At 47.4% G+C, this 22,171-nt stretch overlaps 1 protein-coding gene across 1 annotated transcript; it reads right to left on the bottom strand.

The window, feature by feature from the left end:
* Positions 1-1,719: 1,719 nt before the first annotated feature.
* SLC25A42 (solute carrier family 25 member 42) lies at positions 1,720-21,866 on the bottom strand. Its single transcript, XM_074928308.1, has 9 exons — positions 21,784-21,866; positions 12,974-13,096; positions 11,763-11,874; positions 9,393-9,418; positions 8,376-8,542; positions 7,610-7,726; positions 6,978-7,129; positions 6,275-6,596; positions 1,720-6,031 (listed from the first exon to the last, which is right to left on the bottom strand). The coding sequence occupies exons 2-9, from the start codon at positions 13,055-13,057 to the stop codon at positions 6,004-6,006; spliced, it is 1,008 nt and encodes a 335-aa protein (XP_074784409.1). The 5' UTR covers positions 13,058-13,096; positions 21,784-21,866; the 3' UTR covers positions 1,720-6,003.
* Between the last annotated feature and the right edge of the window lie 305 nt (positions 21,867-22,171).

Below are 22,171 nucleotides of genomic sequence, written 5' to 3'. Positions count from 1 at the left end.
AACAACTTGGGGAAACCAGAGCCCAGAGCAGCACCATTAACCAGCCCAAGGCCAGGAGGAATTTGGCTCCAGCAGCACCATCACCACGACGCGGGGGGGGGGGAAAGGCACAAGGAAGCAGCGATTCCCCCCGGGCCAGGATGCAGAAGGGACTTGTTCCAGCCTGCGCGGTCCCATTAAAAGCTAGTCCGACTGCCTTGATGGCTCATTTATCTAATTTTCCTTAAGCATGTGGAGGAAGCAGCCGGGGGCTGAGCTGGCAGGGAAGCCTTCGCGGCAGGAGGACGGTTGCTAGGGCCTGGGGTTGTGCTGCATTCAGACATGCAGACAGTTCCTCCCCCGAGATCTGCCCAGACGTGACCCTCTCAGGCGGGGACAATGACTGATAGACTAGCCAAGAGCAGGAGACAGATCCACAGGCACTGAAATTGGGCCACATCAAATAAAATGAAAGAGACCCCCCATCTTCCTCTCCCCAGAATTATTTTTACTCTTTGTATCTTCGCTTTATTTAGAGGATGGGCTGGGCTCTGCCAAGGGCCACGCTCAGGCTCTCGGCCGAGGGGAGCAGCTGGGACCAAGAGGGTTTGTTGCTGCAGCAGCTCTGCTGGCACCAGGATTCAGAGTGGCACCAGGAGGCCCTGCTGTGACCCGGATCTGGCCTGGCATCATCCCTGCTCCCCCAGTGCTCCTTCAGTGGCCACCAAGCCACATTTGGCAAGAAACCCCGGGCTGGGGAGAGGCCTTGGATGGCAGCAGCTCCTGGAGGTTTTCCATCACGCCCTGGCAGGGAGGAAGAAGTGAGCCATGTCCTCCCACCCCACTTCCATCCAAAATGAGATCCCCCTGCCCTCTGTCCTGCCTGCACCCTGCCGAGCTGTTCCTGCTGCTCCAAGTGTATTTTGATATCATACAAAATTTACGTGACATTTTGATGTAATGACAGCTCACTCCATGGCTGGCAGCCCAAACCAACTCGGGGGGCTACTCCCCTGCACCCATGAGCCAGGAAGGCGAAGGCAGGGGTGCTACCCTCAGCTGGTGGGGTTGAAGCAGCTGGTCTGGGGATTGTTCTCCAGCTCTGCTACTTCCTGAGAGGTTTGGCACAAGCCTCAGCTTCTCTTGGGGTGCAACCAGGACCTCGGCGCTGCCCCATGGCGCAGGGAGCAGCACTGGGCTGCGGGGAGGCTACTCCGGGAGGGCTGGACCCGTCCTCCCTGCTGAGGCCGTCCTGCCCTCCCGGGTGTCACAGTGTCACATCCCCACCAGACCTGGAACTAAGGCTGAAAGGCCCCAAGAGTAAAGCAGGGCTGAGCAGCAGCCTGGGGTCCCCAACTTGGGGGAAGCCGTCGGGCCATGCCTAAGCCGACAGTGCCACCTGCTGCCATTGCACACCCGTCCCCGTCCCACACTGCGGCGCTGGGGACAGGGACAGCGCAGGAGGAGGAACCACAGGTCTCTGAACCATCGCCAGAACTGCCTGCCTTCCTTCAAGCTTCTCCCAACTTCCCCCCAAAGACCTGTTCTCTTCACAGGGTGCTCCCGTGCGCAGGAGACCTGCGTGGTTGGGGGCACAGTGAGCCCCACAAGAGGTACCCCCAGCCACAAGCTCCCCCCCCAGACACCCCCACATTGAGTCTCTCCATAAATCCACCCAGCTGTACCAGGCCCCTCACTCTCATGAGCAACATCTAATAGGAAACAACCTCTGAGAGCCTGCAAAGTCAATTATATTTTTTATTAAATATACATCCTCTCTTGGCACAAATCTTAAAATATATAAACATTATATAACAAAGTGTCTTCACTGCAATAAAATAGAACTCCAGATCCAAGAAAAGCAGTCAAAATTGACACACACGCATACACGCACACATGGATGGTGAGGACACGTCTTGACAAAAGGCATTTAACAGTGTTTGTGCTAATATATGCATAGACCACACAGGCAGTGAACAGCGCTGGGAAACCCTGCATCGCATGGCATTGAAGGGGGAGACGGGGGGGAGCGGGAGGAATCAGCCCCTACAATAAAATAAAAAGGCTGTTTTGTAGGAAGGCCACCTCCTCCTCTGGCCCAGCCCGGAGTGGGGAGGGTCCGTAACGTACTGCAGAGCCCCAGTTGGGTACTGGGGAAACACGGGAAGTATCCCACTGCATTTCCTCCCCCCTCTGCCCGCCCAGGACTGGCACCAGGCTCGCTCGGCGTCGCCACAGTGCTTCTGCTCGAAGTTTCCTTTCCTGCCTCACCTGTTTTAAAGACACCAGAGGGTGAAGATGATAGTGCTCGACTCCTTCTAGGCAGAAGGTGCTAAGAAGTTAACAGAAGTACCACTAATTTTCCACAGAAGCTATGAAACTGCTTTGGGAGAGCTCCCACAGAGTACCAGTGCCACCCCACAGGACCCACCCTAGGCCTTCCGTGACGCCTCGGGAGGCTGCGACCCCTCTCCTGACCCTTCCACCACGGGCCTGACAACCACCACCCGGCTCTTCAGCGGCTCTGCCCTCCGGGGAACTGCCAGAGGTCTGCACGGGGTATGCGGGGCAAGGCAAGGAGCCAGCTCAGGTCCCACCTCTCACATACTGAGGTTCCCTGACTGAGCCTCCCAGGAGGACAAGCTCTCCCCGAGCGACCCACAGAGCAAGCGGGCGGCAGGCGGAGGTACCGAAAGAGGAGACGACAAGCAGCAGCAGCATTTCACAGCTTGGGAAGGTGAAGTGCTAGGAGAAGTGAAGGCGTTAGGCTGGACAAGTGGTTCAAGGAATTTTCAAGAAAACCTTCTGCCCCGTCACCCAGTGACTTTAACTGTGTGTGCGCCCCCACCCAAGCAGCCCTGCCTGCGAGCGGGAAGCCCAGTTGGGCTGTTGGGGCATTGCTATCAAAGCTGGAATTTTGTCATTTTGGATGCATTTCATTGGACCTGATTCTCTCGAAGTGCTAGTGCGGGACTAAAGGTGCAGAAGCAGGAAGGGAGGGAGAGTAGTCAAGAAAAAAAAAAAAGCACAAATCAATGTTTGGCGGTAGCGCATTAAGGAACAATGAGGAACGTGACTTGAAAATAAAAGCAAGGAATTTGAGGAGAATAAAAGAGAATTGGGCAATGTGTGGTAGTAAGAAAGTTCTACAGAAAAGAAGGACTACAGAATATTCCTGTTCGACTTGTCTGCTTTCTCAGAGCTAAAGGCAATGGACCTTCTTGGCCAGCACACAGGTACCCTTCCCTTCTCAATCAGCATGCCCCAAACTCCTCAGGCACTCATTCCAGGCAGCAGAGAGATCTGGAACAATCCTTGCATGAATTGAGACATAAGAGAAGGGAAGAGAACACTCTGTTTCTCCTTTTCTACATTCAAATCAGAGAAGGGGAAAAAAAAAATTTAAAAGCTACTTAAAACGACCCAAAGCAATAACACACAGTTACTCTGAACACTTTTGCGCCAGAAACAAAAAGACCAAAACCATTACAGATTGAATTCAAAGATCTGTCTCTGAACAAACAGCCTGCAAGACTTGGGAAAAGATGTCTGGCTAAATTTCCATTGAATTAAGATCAGGTGGAGCTGCTAATTAAGGAACAACTTATCTGAGCCCAAGGCTCCCAAGTCAGGCTGTGCTGCAGGTCCTGTTTCTCAGCTCAGGGTCCCTGGGCTCATCCTGGGGCTTGTCCCTGGGCTCCCTGTCCATTTAATCCACTGGCACAAGCACCCTGTGCAGACCTGCCCTCCCACTCAGTCCCAAACAAGAGGCTAGTCATCCAGTGTAAATCCTTTCTCAGTCAGGACCCAGGAGGAATTAAGCCACCTCTGCTGCCATAGGGGTTCAGTGACGCTCAACGTCTCCTAAGACAAGGTCTGCTGCGCTTGCCTCCCAGATGACCTACTGTGGAGCCAAGGAGCCCGCTCGAACTTGGATGCCACAGTTCAGCTTCCTCTCATCTTCACACAGCACCCACCGGCTGGGCAGGGAGGCCTCGGCCTGGACTGGACACACAGTGACACACACAGAGGCACGTACACACAGCGACCCGCTGACACACCCAGTGCCGGTCTGTACCTCGCTTCTGGGGCAGGATGCAACTGCCTTAGGATTTCCTCACTGGGCCGGAGAAAGACAAGAGCAGAAATAATTGGCTTCTCCATTGGAGAAAAGAAATTAGAGCTCTCGCAAAGGACTAAACAAAATGTCACCCAAACGAAGAGAACAGCTGATCATCTTCCATTAGCCATGGGAGCAAGAAACACACAGAATTCACGGCCATCCTCCCTAAAGACTCTTCAAACGACACCACCTAACATCTAATTACAAGGTAAATCAGTGACTGCAGTCAAGTTTCACAACGGAAATTATCATTTGTGGGGTTGGAGGCAGAAATTACTGAGGTTACTACCCCGCCCATCCACAACCATTAAAGTATGATCAATCCCACGTGCTCCGGGAACAACATAAGCTAATACTTCAGTATGCTGGCGCTCCGCCACGTCCACAAAATGGAAGTGTAGGCGCTCAATTCCTAGGGAAATATTTGGCATTAGAAGCAAGTTATGCTCCAAAGAACAAGTGCAAAGACAAAAGAAAGGAGAAAGCTATTTCTATCAATTGTGCAATTACCTCCATTCCCATTAATAAAGCCGTGACACAAGGCTCAGATTACAACGGCTAAAATACACACGGCAGAGAAGGACAGCTTTTAAATTATGTCTCATTCTTCTTTTATACATTACGGACTCTATCGGCCAAAAAGGGATTTTTAATCTTGGTTTATGTAATCTGATTCTCAGAGAAGTCTAAAGTTTGCTCTGACCTCTCTTGCAAATTTAATACAGGAATGGAACATAAACTAAAACTACCCCCAAATCTCCATCTCCCTGAAAACTGATTTGAAATCGAAACACTGAAAGGTACTTTACCATTAATTTTCAAATTGCAACTGAAAATGATTGGCACTATATATATATAATTTCTGAGGGGTCAATACTGACTGTGGTGCCCGTTCTCCCAAGGACTCAGTTGGTCCAGAAGAACTCTAGGAATAAAAGCAAGCGGGCTTAGGTGTGGACTAACGAACAGAGGTGACACAACCTACACAGCAGGCACCAAAAGACAACAAAATTGTTCAGAAGCAGGGCTGGCAGCTCGGGTCAACTACTCGGCTGCATTCGCCAGACGTGAGCAGCCTTTCAGGACAGCTAAATCAGCATCACGTGTGAGTCTGAGGTGTTTGTTCTTGCCTCGTGCATAAAGCGGCAACAATAATACTGAAGCATAAAACTGCTTAACGCGCTAGAAAAGGAAGTGTTACATACTTCAAATTTGAGGAGTTAAGTCACGACCACACTACAGTCTGCCGAATCCCTCGGAAGAACACTGCCTTTAAGACCAGGACAACTACAGAAGGGTTTGGGTAGCCCGAAAGCACTACTGCTCTGTGATTCAATCCAGTTTGTGAATCCAGGCACAGCCCCTACTCAACAACACTGACGACAAATATGAGAATTTGATTTACAAAACCGCTCAGAACTTTCCTCCCCTGCTGTCTACAGTCTTTGGTAATCTCAGAGGGACACTGCAAGGGATATTTCATGCAACTCAACCCAGAAATGAGAAGAACGTCTGAAAAAGGGCAGCATTTCCAGCCAGAGCTCACATTCATCTTCCAGAACAACAGAAGTGACCTGGACCTGTTAAATCCTGCTGTGTCCTGTTTTATGGAGACCAATGCTTATAGGTCAGAGGAATCTGGCATTCCCTACAGACTAACTGGAATATTGCACTTGGCAGACTGCCTCCAGCTAACACATGTTCAGTAACTCAAAGCTGCCTACCAGGAGCAGCAGTCACTTCCCAGATTCAGGGGTTCACTCCAACATCACCGAGTCCTCTCTTTCATCATTCACCGCTTCATCTGCCCACAGAGACCAGGTGAGGAGCCAGCAGCAGCACATGTTTGTTTGAGAGGCTCCACTCCTGGTATCAAAGAGTAATCCAGAAGGGTGAGGCAGCTACTTTAGAGGACTCAGTTCTGCAGAACTGTAAAAAAGAATTTCGTTTAGGAAAATGTTAGTTTCAGGTTGAGGTTTCCAAGTAACTCAGAGGCTCATTAGAAAGAAAAAAAAAAATGCAACAACAACAGAAAAACAAACAAACAAATAGACAAGAAAGGTAAGTTCTCAGCTGGGGGAGAGCATGTACAAAGTGAGGGAACGCTAGCATTGCTCTTTCTACACATGTTGTACTTTTCCCCAGCAAGGGCTGTGGGGATTAAGCTACTACCTTTCAACATTAGTGCTGTGCTGTAATTTACGGAGAAGGATCTGCGTCAGGTCAAAGGTTGTGAAGCTTATTCCCACTGCAATTGGACCTTTGACCCAGTTCATGCTGAGTCCTTTGTACAAGCCACGGATTAGTCCCTCTTCTCTTATAATCTCCTGCATGGTGAGAAGGATGGAACTGTATGTGTGTCCCATAACCCCCGCCGTCTGCATTCGTCGGCGAACCACATCCAGGGGGTAAGAAGCTGACTGGCCAATCAAGCCTGCACAGGCACCAAACAAAAGCCGCTCCGGAGGGGATGGCTGCAGTTTCCCACTGTGATCTGGGAAAGAGAAAGTAGCAGAGTGTAGAAAGCTTCTTGTAATAAACACGTGATTAAGGTCAAGTGGGCTGAGAGCCAAAGAGAGGAGAGCTCCGGAGATTTTGTTCCCAACTTGGTTGTTAGCTGACTTGCTACATAACCAAGTCCTTCTGCAGCCAGGGCTTGCACCTTCTCATTTCTCTGCAAGACAGAAATACTGATTTCTGCAGCTTGCCTCCTTCCTAGTCTGGGATTAGAGAGAGGGAGGCACAAGGCATCCTCTTCAAGCACAGAACTTTGGCCTCAAGGCCAGGAAAAGGACTTGCACCACTGAATTCAAACATGTCAAGTTAGCCAGAAGCTTACACCACTTCACCTGAAAGCCAACCACGTTGCCTTTACCTGCGTGTAGTTTCTTCAACGTCTCGTAGGTGAAGAAGCTAAGCCCAGCATATGGAATCACTCCAAGGATGGTGGGTGTAAATCCCCTATACAACGTCTTCAGTCCTTCCTCTCGGGATATTCGGATGAAGACATGAACAATATTGCTGTACCTAGCATGTGGACATGGGAAAAGCAAATCTGTGCCAGTTAGCCACTGCACACACCAGTAACATTTCCAGCAGGACTTTCTGAAGGATCAGCAATTAATTAATTCAGCTCTGAGCTCATCGAACAGCTCAGAAGGGATTTCAGAAGCCCGAAATGGAGAAGCCAGTCACCAGCTCTCCTACAGCCCTAGCACAGCACGCTAGCCTGTCTGTCAGCTCCCTTCCAGAGGCACTGTGCCAGCTGGCCTCCTACAGAGCCAACACACAGCTTTGACTAGTGAGGTCCTCCCGTACCGATCTCCTTCCAGCCTCTGGACTAACCAGGCCTCCGGTCATTTAATCAGTGCTCAGACCCCAGCAATTTATTACACCAAAGGCTCCGAGCAAGAAGTGACCCAGAAAATGGGAATAAAGTCATCTGACCTTAAAAGAAAGTTCTGCATTTGTTTGTGGTGCTTGTACTTGCTTTTGTAAGGCACTTACATCTCCTTCGGCGTGACAGCCATTCGAGCACGGACCATATCCAAGGGGTAGGTTAACATGGCAGCCGTTGTGCCTGCCAGAGAGCCAGCAATGAATCGAGGAAAGGGTGTCAGCGCTCTAAAGTAAGGTGAGAGAAGAGACCAAACAGATCACCTGGAGATGGAAATACTACGTGGTTTCTGAGCATGGCTCTATCTAGCTGCTACTGAATCCCTTCCCTGCCTGTGTACTGAAGAGGGGAGGGGTGTGGGGTGTGTGAAGCAGCTGTGGGTTGCCACAGCCATTCCAGATGTAGGCTTAGAGAAAATCTCCGTTGAGGACAGCAAGCCTGACTTGGGGTGTCTCAGACTTTACGTGCCCAAGAGCGAGAGGCTCAGGCCACACACACAGCTCAGATAACAGCACAAGGCTCGATCTTGTTGCTCCTCCTGCAAAGAAAAACCCTTTGTTTTGCCTGCCCACTCTCAGCACAGGGAAGTGCTAACTCAGTGTCTAGGCCACTTCTTGCTCACGCCTCTAGAAGACAGGGTCCTCTTCTCACAGAGATCTCTCCTGTGCACGGCTAGAAGCCCAGCCCTTTGCTTAGCCCCCTCACACACCCCATTCTGCAAAGCCATCACGAGTGGGGGGCACAACTCTGTACCAACAGAGCTTTCAACTCAGCAGCCCTGCACAAAGCAGAGAGACGTGCTCCCTCCCTACACTCTACGGTCCCACAAACTGCCCCATCCTCCTCTGCAAGGATCAAAGCCACGCTGCATCTTACTTTCCCTGGAAGCCGTAGTAACTCCCCAGGAGCTGCTTGTACTCTTCGTGTGCACAGAACTGGATGGCAGCGTAAGGGATCACACGGACCATGGTGGCTGAGTTGCCCCGCCAGAGACTCCAGAAGCCTTCGTTGAGGTAGGTGCGATAAATCAGCCTGTAGGCTTCCTGCAGGCAACGGATCAAAGGTCAGGCAGGGAGATCATGATAAGAGAGAGTCCGAACAATAGAGGGGGGAAAAGGTGACCCTATAGCTTAACCTCTCCAAATCCTCCTTCCCACCCCAACCATGGTAAGCTGATATCAGCTGTTTACACTCGCAACCCCGACTCCAGAGTAAGACAACTAAAACGTCTTCTCTGGGGAGACCGAGTGAGATACATCAGAGTGAAAGAGAACTGGAGTCGGGAATACGGAGTTTTACATTCAAGACATCTTAATTTTCCCTCCGAGGGCAAGGCACAGAGCTGGATTGCTGTTTGCACAAACCATTTCTCAACCCAAATTAATCTTCTTAGTGTAAGTCAGAAGCATTTGGATTACACGTATTAGCGCAGCACGCACGGAACAGCTGGAATGCACATGCAACAAAACATTCAGCAAGCCGTGATAGCCATCAGCTCCCAAATTCAAATTTCCTCTATACTCAGAAACAACTCCAACGGCGGTTGAGGGAAAGAAAACAACCACTAGAGGAGAAGGCCCAGGAAAACAAAGCCCTGAGCCATGCCACAACATTTCCTGTCATGTCACAGGTAAAACCTGGAATATGAAGGAGGAACTGAGGCTCCTCTGTGCTAGGCACAGGACAAAAACATGAACATGAAAGAGCACTGTGCCAGGGAGTATTACAGACAACACTGTTTCCAGTTTTTCCCTCTGTGCTCTTTCACTATGAGCGGTGCTAATAAAAGCCAGGTGAGAAAGTTAAATAAATACAAACAAAAGATGTTGTTAGGGCTATTACTACCATTAATCAAACACTTCAGGTCAACGGGAGACAGACACATCACCTCACCTTGGCAGAAAATCTTTTTGAAGACACTAAAAAGAAAAAATGAGCATTAGGTCTTGCAATATATTTAGATGGATCAAATAAACCATACAGGCATTTTATCTAAGGGATAAAGATAGAAGCAAAAGAATTAATGCAAGAGAATATAGAGCTTCTTTATTATAAACAAAGACTTTCCACTGGTAAGTGCTCCCAAACTCTATTTAGCACATTAAGTTCATTCTTCCACCTACTGTTATGAAAACGTTCAGTTTCTGTCACATTCTTAAAGCGCTAAAAATAAATGAATAAATAAAAAAAAAACCAAAACAACCTTGCACCAACCACTTATTTTAGCAGAGCATTTCCATGCACAGCTTCCAGCCTAATGCCAGAATCCAGCAAAGAACGGGTCTGTTTAGTGAGGCTGCACGCAAGAATGGTTTCATCCTAGCAAAACTCAAATGAACACTCAGTTTCTTTTCTTGCATCCATTCAAACTGACAGCATCTCTTTAACTATGTAATACACAAGGCATTTGGAAGCGAGATTTATTCGGCATACAGCAGCTCTGTTTTGTAACATTCCTACAGCAGGAAGGAAACCCAGGCTAAACCCCAACAGCAACGCTAATGAAACACGGTTCCAATTAAGTGTCTATTGCAGTTTCTTTCAAACTCCTTTGAGACTTGTAACCTCTCAAGTGTATCAAACAATCCCATGCAAATGCATTTTCACCACGCTATTCCTTTACGCAATTCAACACTTTTTTTTTTTTAAGAAATAAGAACACCTCAATAACCCATTGCAGCTCTGAATGGAAAAGAGCTCTTTTTCCTCTTCCATAGGAAAATTCTTCAGTCTCTAGTTCAAGGGACAACCTTCCTACCCTTATATGACCCAAAGATGCTTTCCCTCCTCACAGACAGGGAATAGACCCCAGAGTAAAAGCCTTTAGGAGGCCAAGAGCCCAAGAAATCCATTAGACACTGAGAAATTGGTCAGAATGGCCACATTTGAATCACAGCCTTTGCAGCGAGTTTAATGGGCCAAAGCGAACAGGTCTTTTTATAAACGTCGGCCGGTACAGATTAAAGGTGATTTACACAGACAGTTGTTGACTCACTCCAGTTCTGCAGCTTCCACCTCGCCTCTGATCCTGACATTTCCAACCTTAGATGAACCACAGTGTTTGTTCTGGAGAGAAAGCACAGCGCGTACTCATCGCTGCACAAGCATCTGGTCACAGATGCGATCCCAGGCTGCAGCCAGCCCAGGCTTTAGCTCCCCACAGCTTGAACTCCCTGATCTCTTATCCCTCCTATTCCAGAACGCAGCCCCTGTTACGTTGAGAATGAGAATCATGTCAAATGAAAGTCAATTCAAAATTAAATGTCATCCAGGGATTAGATTAAACCTACCCAATTCATTTAATCTGGGACGTCAACCAGATTTAAAATTCTTGGCCTCACCAAATGTCTACTGTATTAACTGTCTGCTCTCTTCCCTGTGGGACAATTAGTGTAGCTGACAGTTCGGGCACTGAAACAGGGGAACTGAACAAAGCCCGTGATGGGGCTGAATCCCAGATCCTGCCAAACACGTGAGAATTTTCGACTCCAATTAGAAGAATTTCATTTTCAGTTACACACTTTACAGGTTCCAAAAAGGGCTTTGTAATACAAAGCTAGGTATGCCAGCTTCAACGCCTCTTGTGCAGCACTTTTCATCATTAACTTCAACTCTCACCAAAACAATTCAGCTGCAATACAATGCAACCCTTAGTAGAAAAGGCTGCATACATTTGAGCAGGCACAGCTTGGCATCCAGCCTTTAGCAAGAAACTCAAACAGCTCAATTACCTCCTTCCAGTGTCACCACATCTCCTTATATTGCTCCTTTCCCCTCCCCACCTTATTTCTCCAAACTGAACAGACACAGAAATCCCAAGAGTTACCAATCATCCCCTCAAACGCTGCCTTTACAGCGTCTATTTACTGGCACTCCAAAACTCTCCCCTTCTGTCACGGAACACACGTGGCCAGCAAACGTTCACGAGCCACGGCCGTCTGTCTCTAACCAGCAATACGTGCATCTGAAATGCACTGAAATAGCAAAACTCTTGCTGACTACCATGAGACTTAGATCCAATAGTACAGGCCAGATGCACAGCTGATTGACACCTGCAATAATCCTACCAAGAGTCAAACAATAGGTTTTTTAGACTCAATTCATTGTGGTAACGTCACTGTTCTGTCTGCATCCTGCCAGGTCTCTGCGGAGTGAAGGAGGGCAAAGCACTGGAGAACAGGCTGGCTGAACAGATCAGAGAAGCTGTTTTGGATTCTGCTAACAATAAAGTGAGAGCGTTTTGCAAAAGCCAACGGGACTCACCTTGAAACATGATTTTTGTCCTATCCAGTGGGGCTACTGCAGTTTTAGCAACAGCACCAGCCAATGCACCAGACATCAGAGAGTTGAGTACTTTCTTTTTCTCCTGGTTATCCTGAAACAAAGCATTGGACACGGTCATTCTTAAGCATAAGTCGTAATATTTTACCTTTGCTGCAGCATTTACCCCCTCTCTCAAGAACATGGGTCAAAATTATCTTCAAAATTTCAAGCACAGTAAATTCCTGGTCAGATCATAAAGCACAAAGATCAGAGTTGTCTGCCAGGATGCAAAGTTCCAAGGTCTGCCACCTCTTACATGTACTGTTTCCTCCCTATTAAGATTTTTAAAAACTAAAATTCTAAAATTTCTACCTCCTCGTGATTTAGGCATATAGAGAAGGGAAGTTTCCTTCTTGACCTTCCAGTAACACACAAGTCCTATTTCCACGTTGTTCCCAAGATCCTAAGAATAAACCAAGACAGGTTTCCTACTATGAGAAATGGAATGGAAGTTATTGACATTGCTGCCACAGCTCATATTTATAAAACAGCTATCTTCTCATAACACATGGGCAGAAAGCAAGTAAATGACTTGAAATCTAACACCGTGAAGGGACTGAAAGACAAGTCAAGACAAGGCTTAAGAACGTTAACTTCTGACATGCTTTGTGTTTTCATGGAGGAGTTCACTTCCCCCCCGCCCCCCCGAATATTTGATAACTAAAAAGTTAATGTTTATTACCAAAATACATGGTTCAGTTCAATTTTCCCTTCCAATCTCTGCCTTTTTGGTGCTAAATGCAAGGGCAGCCATGCAAAGGCAACACTGTGTGAAGTTCAGCCCGAGTTTTGGTCTAAATCAGACCAAGGTTCGGTGTCACCTTCTCTTCCAGTGTTTCTAACAAGAGTCTAGCAACAGCAGGGACACCAAAGATTTATGGCTCTCTTCCCAGCTCTGCCACTGAAGACATACCAAGACATAACCTTGAACAAGGAACGCAGCCCTGTGTGCCTGCCTGCTGTGAGCGGTGCCCAGCTCCTCCCAGAGGGCTGCAACTGCTTGGCCAGCCTCAGAGAAACCAGAAGTTATACATTATGTGTCTTGCACACACACTACAGCTCTTTCAGGAGTCTGCAGCTCAAATCCCATTGTAGCCTTGCAGCTCTTCTCTCAAACCCACTGCACAGACCCAATAATTTCCTGCTTTTACCTCTGACGGGAGATGGGCTGATGTAACGGGCTCCGCATCCTGCCGTTTGAAATCCACTTGACCTTCTCTCACACCATTACCCATACCAGTTGCACTTACAAGTGGGCAGAAGAGCTACGGCTCCTAAATTGAAATCAAGAACAAAGCAAGAATTAGTGTCAAAAGTAGGAAATATGCAGGTAATAAAAGGCGTGTGTAGGAAGGAGGAGCAGCCTACTCCCAGGGCCGTTTTCAGTAGGAAAACCCCTCTCCCAGGCTCCCAGACGAGGAGCATTTCCAGGATCCTAGCACCATTTCCCTCCTTTCAGGTGCAAAGTGTATTTGGGGAACTACTTTGTTGCTACGTAAAAACCGTGTCAATCATATTCATTCTTTTCAACCCACAAGGAACTCAGCTGCAAGTTACACCACCAAAATATTCATTGTTTCTACAGAAAAGAATCAGATCCTGCTTCTGTTCCATCACTTACAGTGAGGGTTTTGATTGCGACTTAGTCTGACTGCTAAGCATCTAGACATCGGAGAAGGCATATAGAAATTTAAAACCCAGCCCTGGAAAATGGAAAAAATAGTCACAGCAGTAAGTCCCAAAAGCCTGCCATGAGCAATTGGAGGTTATTTTAGGGAAGAGATAGATCCGATGCCTCACACGTGCCGCGGAGGCTATTTTGATGACGCTAGCGATTTGACTGAAAGCAGCACAACAGTGATTTCAGAACTGCCTTTCTTCGCAGTTGCGGTGCACATGTGCTTGTAGCTCGGGAATCAGTGCAGTTTGCACAGATGTTTCCTGCTGTGCTACACGCTCTCACTTGCCTCATGAAAGGCAGCATCAGTCTAACCTCAGCTGCAGAGTATAAACGCAGAGATAGTGCTTTAAATAGAAGCCGTCACTTTAGCATCTAACTTTTTAATATTTCTGCTTTTTTATGATGAAATTTTTTTTCCTCCCTAAACATGCAGAAATGGAAGAGCTGAAGTTTGAAAAAATCTGAGTTAGCACAGGAAGGTGGCCTCTCCGAGCTCTGAATCGATTCACAAACGGGGTATCTAACTACAAAGATCAGTTTTCTAAGCAACAAGCCTGCTCAGATAGCCACATTTCCATTCTGTTAGCTTCCTATCAAGGGATGTGGTATTAGGAAATCTGAGTTCCCAAATTGCTCCCCAGTTCTGCCACGGCCTTCTCATGTGTCCTCCAGCAAGTTACTTCACCTCTGCCCTGCTCTGATGCCAAGGAAACCTCAGGCATAACAGCTTGCTTACTTGGAAAGGCCATCTTACTTTTTTTTTCCCCCCTTTTTAACAATCTCTAGATATTATATGCTTGTCAGCACCTTTCATAGTTGCTGACCTATTTTTTTTCCCCCCACATCGCTCTCATAAATTAGTGCCAGACTTCACTTTCAAAACCCCTCGGTTGCAGCAGAGATATTAACGCAAAGCCAGAGACAGATCAGCCTTGTCTATACTCGTGCATGACCAATTTGTGATGATGAAGCTGTGCCTGACCCGTGCGCTCACTCCGAAGGAGGACAAACACACCTGGGTATCTTTAACGCCAGACACCACTTGCCAGAGCTTTGGGAAGACACATATCGATGTGTTTACAACTCCTGAGGGTGTTTTCGAAAAGAGATTGCCGGATGTTGCTCAGAGAGTAATAACTTAAAATTTTAATGAAAGATGAGGTCTGACAGAGCAAAGCGTGACTTAAACAGCATCAATGGTTGCACTTGAAAAGTTCTATCAGGGAAGCTTGGTCAGATCAGACCATGTGAACAAAAACTATAAGGATCAAGACCATAAATGATTCACAACACTACAGAGCAGAGCACTTTGTTAAATTATTTTGAAGAACAGAGACTGTAGATTATGTCTAATTACTATCTGCAGTTACCTCCTTTCCTTCTTATCTCATGTACCTGGAAAATTTATTGTAAAACAATGCCTTTCAGCAAAAGCGTGAAAGAAATCACAGGTAGAGCTATTACCCCTAGCTGTCTCAAATAAAGAAATGTAGGTCATAATATCAGATTTATCTCTACCAAAAATAAACCCACAAAAATAGAAATCATGCTAAAGAGCTTAGGAATGCAATATGCAACTTTATTTTAAAACATGATTTTGAAAGATGGTTGAGAAAGAGATGACTAAAAGGAAATTTTAAAAACTACACTGATGTTACTGAGCCTGGACTTATTTTAGAACATGCACATGCATAGAGATGATATCCATTTACTCAACAATATTCTCCTTGATCCTATTCAGACATGTTCTTTTTTTTTATTTTGAGTGCCCGATGCCCTGATCTTACAGACACCTGTCTATATGCTCCATTTTACACATTAAAACTGCCCACGTGCTCGACATAAATATAGGCTCTAAACTTGCAGAGGCTTAAATGTAAAAATAGCATTTATTATTTTTATTCATATTTGCTTGCTGCAAAGCAATGCAACTGTATTTTATTTTGGAGTTGGGCTGGATTCTGATGGCAGCGAGTTATTAAGTGAATTCTGGCTGTTATGACCAATAACGCACGTTGGAGCCACAGAGAACAAAGCTTTGCTTTAAAGTTTCAGTGTGAATTTGTAGTGCCTGGCCGTTAGAAGCCAGACATTACTCTGCATATAGAGCAATCTGACTCGCTCATTAAAATAATCCACTAAAACCCACCATGGAGCAGCTGGGTATTTTTAAAATCCTTGTATTTTGTATAGCTCCGTACAGAGTCATTACTTATGTTTACAAAGCCACAGGAAACAAGAAAAAAAAAAAATAGCTGCAGATTCAAAGTATTTTTTTAATAACACGCTTCTGTGTTATTTTACATTGTAGTTGCACAAGTCCTTGTCACACATCTGGATCCAGACTCCTCAGCAGAGGAGCCTGCTGTAGAGCAAACCATTCCCCTAAGAGAATACATAATCAGAAAGCAAAATTGCTGGCGAAGGCGAGTTCAAAAGTTAAAGAGGTTTAATGAGTAACATACGCTGTGCTTCTACAACAAAATTCATGAGAGTTTGTTGAAAGTACAAAGCACTTATTCCGGCATCTAGTTTCAACTCCACCAGAAAACGCTGCCTGTAACTCAGCCATGCTAATTTTCAGTCACGGATTAAAGATCATTTACCAAATTGCGAAACGGTGAAGCTCAGGCCCTTTGTTGCTGGCAGTGGCATCTTAGACAAACGGATAAACTCAGCTGCAACGGTCTGTTTAGTGACGGTCCTCGGAGCCCCGCGACTCTTTCTAGCAACTGCAGAAACATCTGCCCGCTAAAACAAGTTTCATTCCCTACATACCGGGAGATGCACAAAATTCGCTCTGCGCATTAAAAACTAGAGCATTGTTAGTCTTTCCTTTCCATTCTCCCAGCTCTCTCTAGCGGCACTTAATGAATACCTGAGCAAGTTCAATCAAGCTGTCAAATTGACTCTCTGACAAGCTAGACGTTCTGCTTTTCTTGGTGGTGATTTTGATTAAAAGGACAGGCGAGACAGAATCAAGTTATTCAGATGATAAAAGCAGCGTACTAGGAAGAATGTCTTACAGGCAGGTGCCAGTTCATTGCCCAAAGGGAGCGGGGGTTCAGAGGAAAAACAGCTCTAGCTGTCCAAGTCACTCGTGAATCCAATCGTGATCCTCTATTTCAGCTATTTCATTTGAACATATTTTAAATTACACACTCTTAAGATAATTAGTTCCTTGGCAGAAGAGCCAACGAGTTACAGAGACCAGCATCACAACTAAGAAATAAGTACAAATTCTCCAGTTCGGGTGTGTACAACTAAAAATCACATTGATAAAGGCTCACAGATTATTATACAGATTTCAGAATTACGCCTTATTTAAAAGTTTGACTTTACATTATTACAGCGCAACCTGCCTGAAACCCCTCCTTTATGTATTTTACCAGCTACGCACAAGCTTTCCCACCACCAACTTCCAGGAGCAGCAGGAAGGAGGGGAGGGGGAGATCTGGGTTTTGCACAAAACTCACAGCTGAGGGAGGCAGAAATCACCTTGCTCATCCTCCCGAGGCCTCACTGACATCCGAACCACTCCCATTCTGCCAACAGCAGGGCAGACCCGAAACTACCTGTTAATAGAAAAATACCTTAACTACAAAAGCAGACCTGGTCGTTACAGTTTTCACATGGTCAGAAAACAGGAGAAGTTCAGGCATCCAGCCCAGAGACTGGCTTGGAACGTGTCATTACCAAAAAACATGTTTGTCTGATATTCTCCAGTGGAATTTAGACCTCTCACAAAACACTAAGGTTTCTGAAAGAGTATCATCTATCCAGCAAGAACAGCAGACACGCTGCAAAGCAAACAGTCAGCACCATCAGCTATCTGGATCCAGTGGCAGCTATTTGCTAAGAAATATTTGGTTTTTTCCTCAGACAGCCCCAGTAGTAATTACAAAAGGAGCTTAGAGACGTGGACATGGGAGCGCCCTGACAGACAGGTAATGGCAAAACCACATCGTTTCAGCAGGCAAGGGCTGCTGTGACTTGATGCCCACAAAGTGTACTGCAGTCGTAAGATAGGCAGAAGAAACAGTCCTGCTATCCTCTCCTCTCTAATCTCACCAAAAAAGGAGGAGACAAAACAAGGAGCATACGGAAACTCCGAAGGCAGCGTGCAGCACCTACCATACAGTCATCACTGTTACACCAACTTGGGTGAAGTCACAGTTCAACTCTGGGGCAGAATTTCAATTTCGTTCAGGTAAAGTCACTTGTGTAACTCCATTCAGACAGGCCAGCTTCCCTCATTCCTCAACAGCTACTCAGTTGCTAATACTTCTTTTAAAAAATAATGTCGTTAACATCACTAATGAAAGCGTATAATTAAATTAGGAAAAAAGAAAACCAAGAGAGTTCCTGCAGAAATTTTCACACGTTCTCCCAGGCAGGCTGAAGTTAAACAGTACCCAGGGAAGTTGCTCAATTAAGTTTCCTTCAATTGTTATTGCTAAACTGAGCAATTGAGCCTGACAGAGAAAGAGATGTGCTAAGAGCTGAGATTACTGCAGCCTTAAATTCACCCTTGGAGCAAAAGCATCACAGGAAATCACAGAAAAAAGGGCTGAAACACTCAGAACAGGGGGATGAACTATAACTAGATGGCCCCTTGAGGTCCATCTTTGCCTTCCAGTTTGATTAAGCCATTAAAAATCAAAACCAGATATGCCCTGCAGACTCAACTCTCTTCAGTCACATTCATCTTCCAGTTGCATACAAATCCGATCTCAAAACATTAGCTATGAATAGCCCATTGCACTTCTTCCTTTAAAGGTCTGTACAGAAACTGTTAGCATGATTTTCAAGAATCATTGACTAAAAGACTCACTAAATTACAATATTGAGAAGTGTGCTTTTTTTTTTTTTACATGCTTTCTTAGCTCCAAAGTACAAAATAAACGCTCTTCCTGCCTCCCTCAGCCAGATATAACTCAAGTCTGCCAGTAAAACTGAGGATAAAGATACAGATTCTTTGCATGGTTTTAGATTATCTGACTTGAATTAAGCCAGTTGCTGAACACTGAGAAATGGTTAAATGTAAACCTCTGCTAGCAAAGCCAGCTGTATTATTATTCAGAAGAGTCCAGGAGACTCAAATTTTGAACTAAGCTTGGAAGGAAGGCATGAGCCACAGAACACAGAAAATCTTGGCAAGAAAAAACAGTGCTTCATTCTTCAGTTGCTAAAAGAAGACTGTTGCTGGGAACACCTCAACTATGCTTTCCACAGCCAAAAAAACTGAAGACCAGTTCTTATCTGCAAGACAGATAACAGCTTTATCTGAGGGAGAACAGAACACTTAAACAAGGGGACTGAATCAGAGGGGCCCTCTGCTGAACCCACTCCATTTGTCAGACAGCAATCACCCTCCTTCAGGAACAGAAGGCAAAAAACCAACCAACCAACCACACGCACAGAGCCCCAAGCATCCTCCCAGCTTGAATACTCCTCTCAAAATTGATTTTGTCATCAAGAAATAATAAAATATTACATATAACCTCTCAGTCAGCAGGCGTCCTGCAGGCCCATGCAAATACGAGCTGTCCCACCAGTGGATCCTGGGTGCTATTCCCCTGAATGTCACCACAGGTACACATGAGGTCCCAAAGTGACAAATCCCAGCACAGATGAAATCTCTGAATTCAAACTGAGATTATTTGGAACACAAGCAACCCCCAGTCAATACATGAGCAACCTTTGCCAGGAACTATTTCGACACAATAACAGATAATTACAATCTCTGTTCTAAAACCCCAGGAATTTAAATTACCTATATGAAAAAAAAGGGAAAACAAAGAACTAAAATCTTCCATGATTAAGCAGAATGACCCACAAGTGTGCCAAGCAGGTGTCGTTTCCTAACAGCAATGCTTTCCACATTGATTTTACAGCATCATACTAGACCGTGAGTTACCCACCCCACTGTCTGTTGTACTCTAAATTGTACAAAAATTAATGCAAAGTTAAGCATCGACTCTGCTTAGCCAAAGCATTGCAGATTTCAACTGAGTTTGATTTATTGTAACTCGGGCCTAGCAACACTAACACAACACAGACACACCTTCATCATTAACTGCTCGACAACAAGGAGAAGCGGATTTAAAGCACAACCAGAGAGCAAAGAACTTCTCCAACTCGCATTTATTTTGTGACCTGGAGTAAGCTGTTTGCATTTCAGTTCACCTTTCTGTACAACGCAAAAAGTAATCTCCCTTTGTAAGACAACTACCAGGAATACTTACGGATCACCTGGAAAACAGAAGAGCACTGCGGTGTGAAGTACTAATACCAGTTTCGCAGAAGGAAGGCACAAACCTGAACGCACCTTCCTATAATTAGCAGCAAAGTTACTAGAAGAAAATTATTTCTGGTTCCTGAGCTTTTTTTCCTGACAGCAAACCTGTCTGACCTGTACCAAGCCCAGCTGCTTCACCAGGTAACCACACCACTGCGCTGGTGCTCACCTTACGTTTTTGTGTAACTTCCTGAAGCCAAGTTTAACACACCAGATACACCTGAAACACGCACTCGCAGCAGGGACTGCCCAAGTCTGTGTACCAGCTACAGCTGCAGGTCAAGGAAAAAAAAAAGAAATTATTGCAGCTCCTGACTCATACTGCTGTGCTATCAGGAGCTAAAATTCCCTTGTCTGAAGCAATCACTGGGGCCAGAGAGTTCCTGCTGAAATCCAACACCAAGGACAGTCCCAGCGCCCCCTCCGCAGCAGCTCTCCTCAAGACCAACATTCAGAGGTCCTAAACAATGATTTTTGACTTGCTGGCAGAAAAAAAAAAAAAAAAAAAAAGTGCGTTGAGTATTCACCATTCTACTGGGATGTAAAGATGCTCAGAGTTACCTAGCACCCAGCCCTAGTGTTTTAGACACCCAATCACACGATTATTTTTAAATAAATTTAACCCCAGGTTGTTGGTATGATTATACCAACCCTCTGGTACCCTTACTGCAGAGTCTCTCTTCCCTCAGCAGTTTTCCAACACCCACAGACATCTCTTCTGTTCCTTTACACACAACCCCCCTCTCCCAAACCAGTCATTTAAAAAAACCAGAATGTTTTCAAAACACTCTAAATTCACCAAACCACAGAAAAACATCGGAGGAGCACACAACCTCCAAAAAAAGCTTTGCAGTTAAATGTGACCGTAAGAACCCAACACAAAAAACGAGCCAAGTAACAGCGGACTGCAAACCCACTCGACGCAGTTTGTTAAATTAACAGCCAACAGGAAAAACAGTCAACAAACGCAAACACATCTCCAACTCCTCCAAACTTCAGGGGAGCACAGGTTTAAGGTCAAAGCAGCTGCAGCACCGACTGCTATGCTGGCAGTACAGCGAGTTACATGTTTGCGTGCAGCAGAGAAGGTGGAACAGAGTTGATTAACAGTGCACAATCATTTCCAGCATTTTCTACGTGTCTTTTCATGCTACAATTTAAACCCAGCCTGAGACGCTGTCCACATTTGAAGGCAAAGCAGGGAAGTCACCCCTGCTCTGCAACTTTTGGCTTACGCTGAAGTAGGACAGAAGCAGAAGACATCGAGAGATCTGCATTTAATGACTCCTACGCCCTCTGGTATCTGCCCCTCAGCACAGAAACCCAGGCTTGCCTAATTCTCAGGTTCAGCATCAGCTTAAAGAAAAAAAACAAAACAAAAATCACACCTCCTGTTTGAGTGCGCAGCTGGAGACGCACGCTCCTCTGAGCCCAGGTTTGATCTGTGCAGGGAAGAGGAGCCTGACGCGCTTGGCACAGACACCTGCCAAACACCTGAGAAGCGGGACTGGCTGGCAGGGCAGCGGGCAGGCAGGCAGGAGACAGGCAGGGGGGCTCGGGACAGGCAAGAGGAGCAGCGGGACAGGCTGGCACGGGGGCAGGGCAGGCAGGCAGGGGCCGGGCAGCCCGCAGGCAGCCGGGCAGCGCGGCTCGGGGGCGGGCTGGGCCTCCGGCGCGGTGACCACGGCAAAGGCCGGCGCCGCTCTCCCGCAGCGCGGGCCGTCTCCCGGGCAGACGGCGGCGGCCGGAGGAGCCAGAGCCCCGCCGGCCCTGGCCGGACGCCGGGGCAGCACGGAGGGAGACGGGGCGGGGGGAAGCAGCGGCGGTGACCCCGCGGGAGGCCGCGGCAATGTCACCCGGCCCCGCGACACATCCCCGGCGCCGCCCGGCCCTCGGGCGCGAGGCCGCGGCGACGGGCGCGCAGGGCCGTGTCGGTGCCCGCCGCGGGGCGGAGGGGCCCGGGGCCGCCCCGCACTCACCGGCTCCGCTCCGCGCTCGGCGCCGCCTCAGCCGCTCTCTCCCCGCGGCCGCCAGGCCTCCCCCCTCCCTCGCTGCGCCCGCGGGAGGCGGGGCCTAGCCTAACGGGCGGCCAATCACCGCCGCAGGGGCAGTACCGTGCGCTGGGAGTGGCTACGCCGCCGCAGACGGGCGGTGCCGCCAGCCAATCGGTGCCGGGAAGGGGCGTGGCGCGTGGTCGCGGGAGCAGGGCGGAGCGCGGCGGGTCGGCCCCTGGCGGGGGGGGGGGGGGGGGGCCGGGGTGAACCCGGCATTGCGCCGCGCAAATCCCGCGCAGGGCCGCGCTCAGCGCCGGTGCTCTGCCCGGCTCCCCCCGGGGCAGCGCGCCCTGACAGCCCGAGCTCTGGGCAC

This window comes from Athene noctua, chromosome 27 (assembly GCF_965140245.1).
Source record: "Athene noctua chromosome 27, bAthNoc1.hap1.1, whole genome shotgun sequence".
Classification (NCBI taxonomy): domain Eukaryota; kingdom Metazoa; phylum Chordata; class Aves; order Strigiformes; family Strigidae; genus Athene; species Athene noctua.
Note: the sequence above shows the minus strand (reverse complement) of the source record. Positions and strands in the feature narration are given on the sequence as shown.

Coding starts and splice junctions, on each gene's coding strand:
- SLC25A42 (XM_074928308.1), bottom strand. CDS start 13,057: ATGGGTAATGGTGTGAGAGAAGGTCAAGTGGATTTCAAACGGCAGGAT. Junction 9,419..11,762: donor GACAAAAATCATGTTTCAAG/GTGAGTCCCGTT, acceptor TTTTCTTTTTAG/TGTCTTCAAAAAGATTTTCT. Junction 6,032..6,274: donor CACAGCACTAATGTTGAAAG/GTAGTAGCTTAA, acceptor TCTTTTTTACAG/TTCTGCAGAACTGAGTCCTC.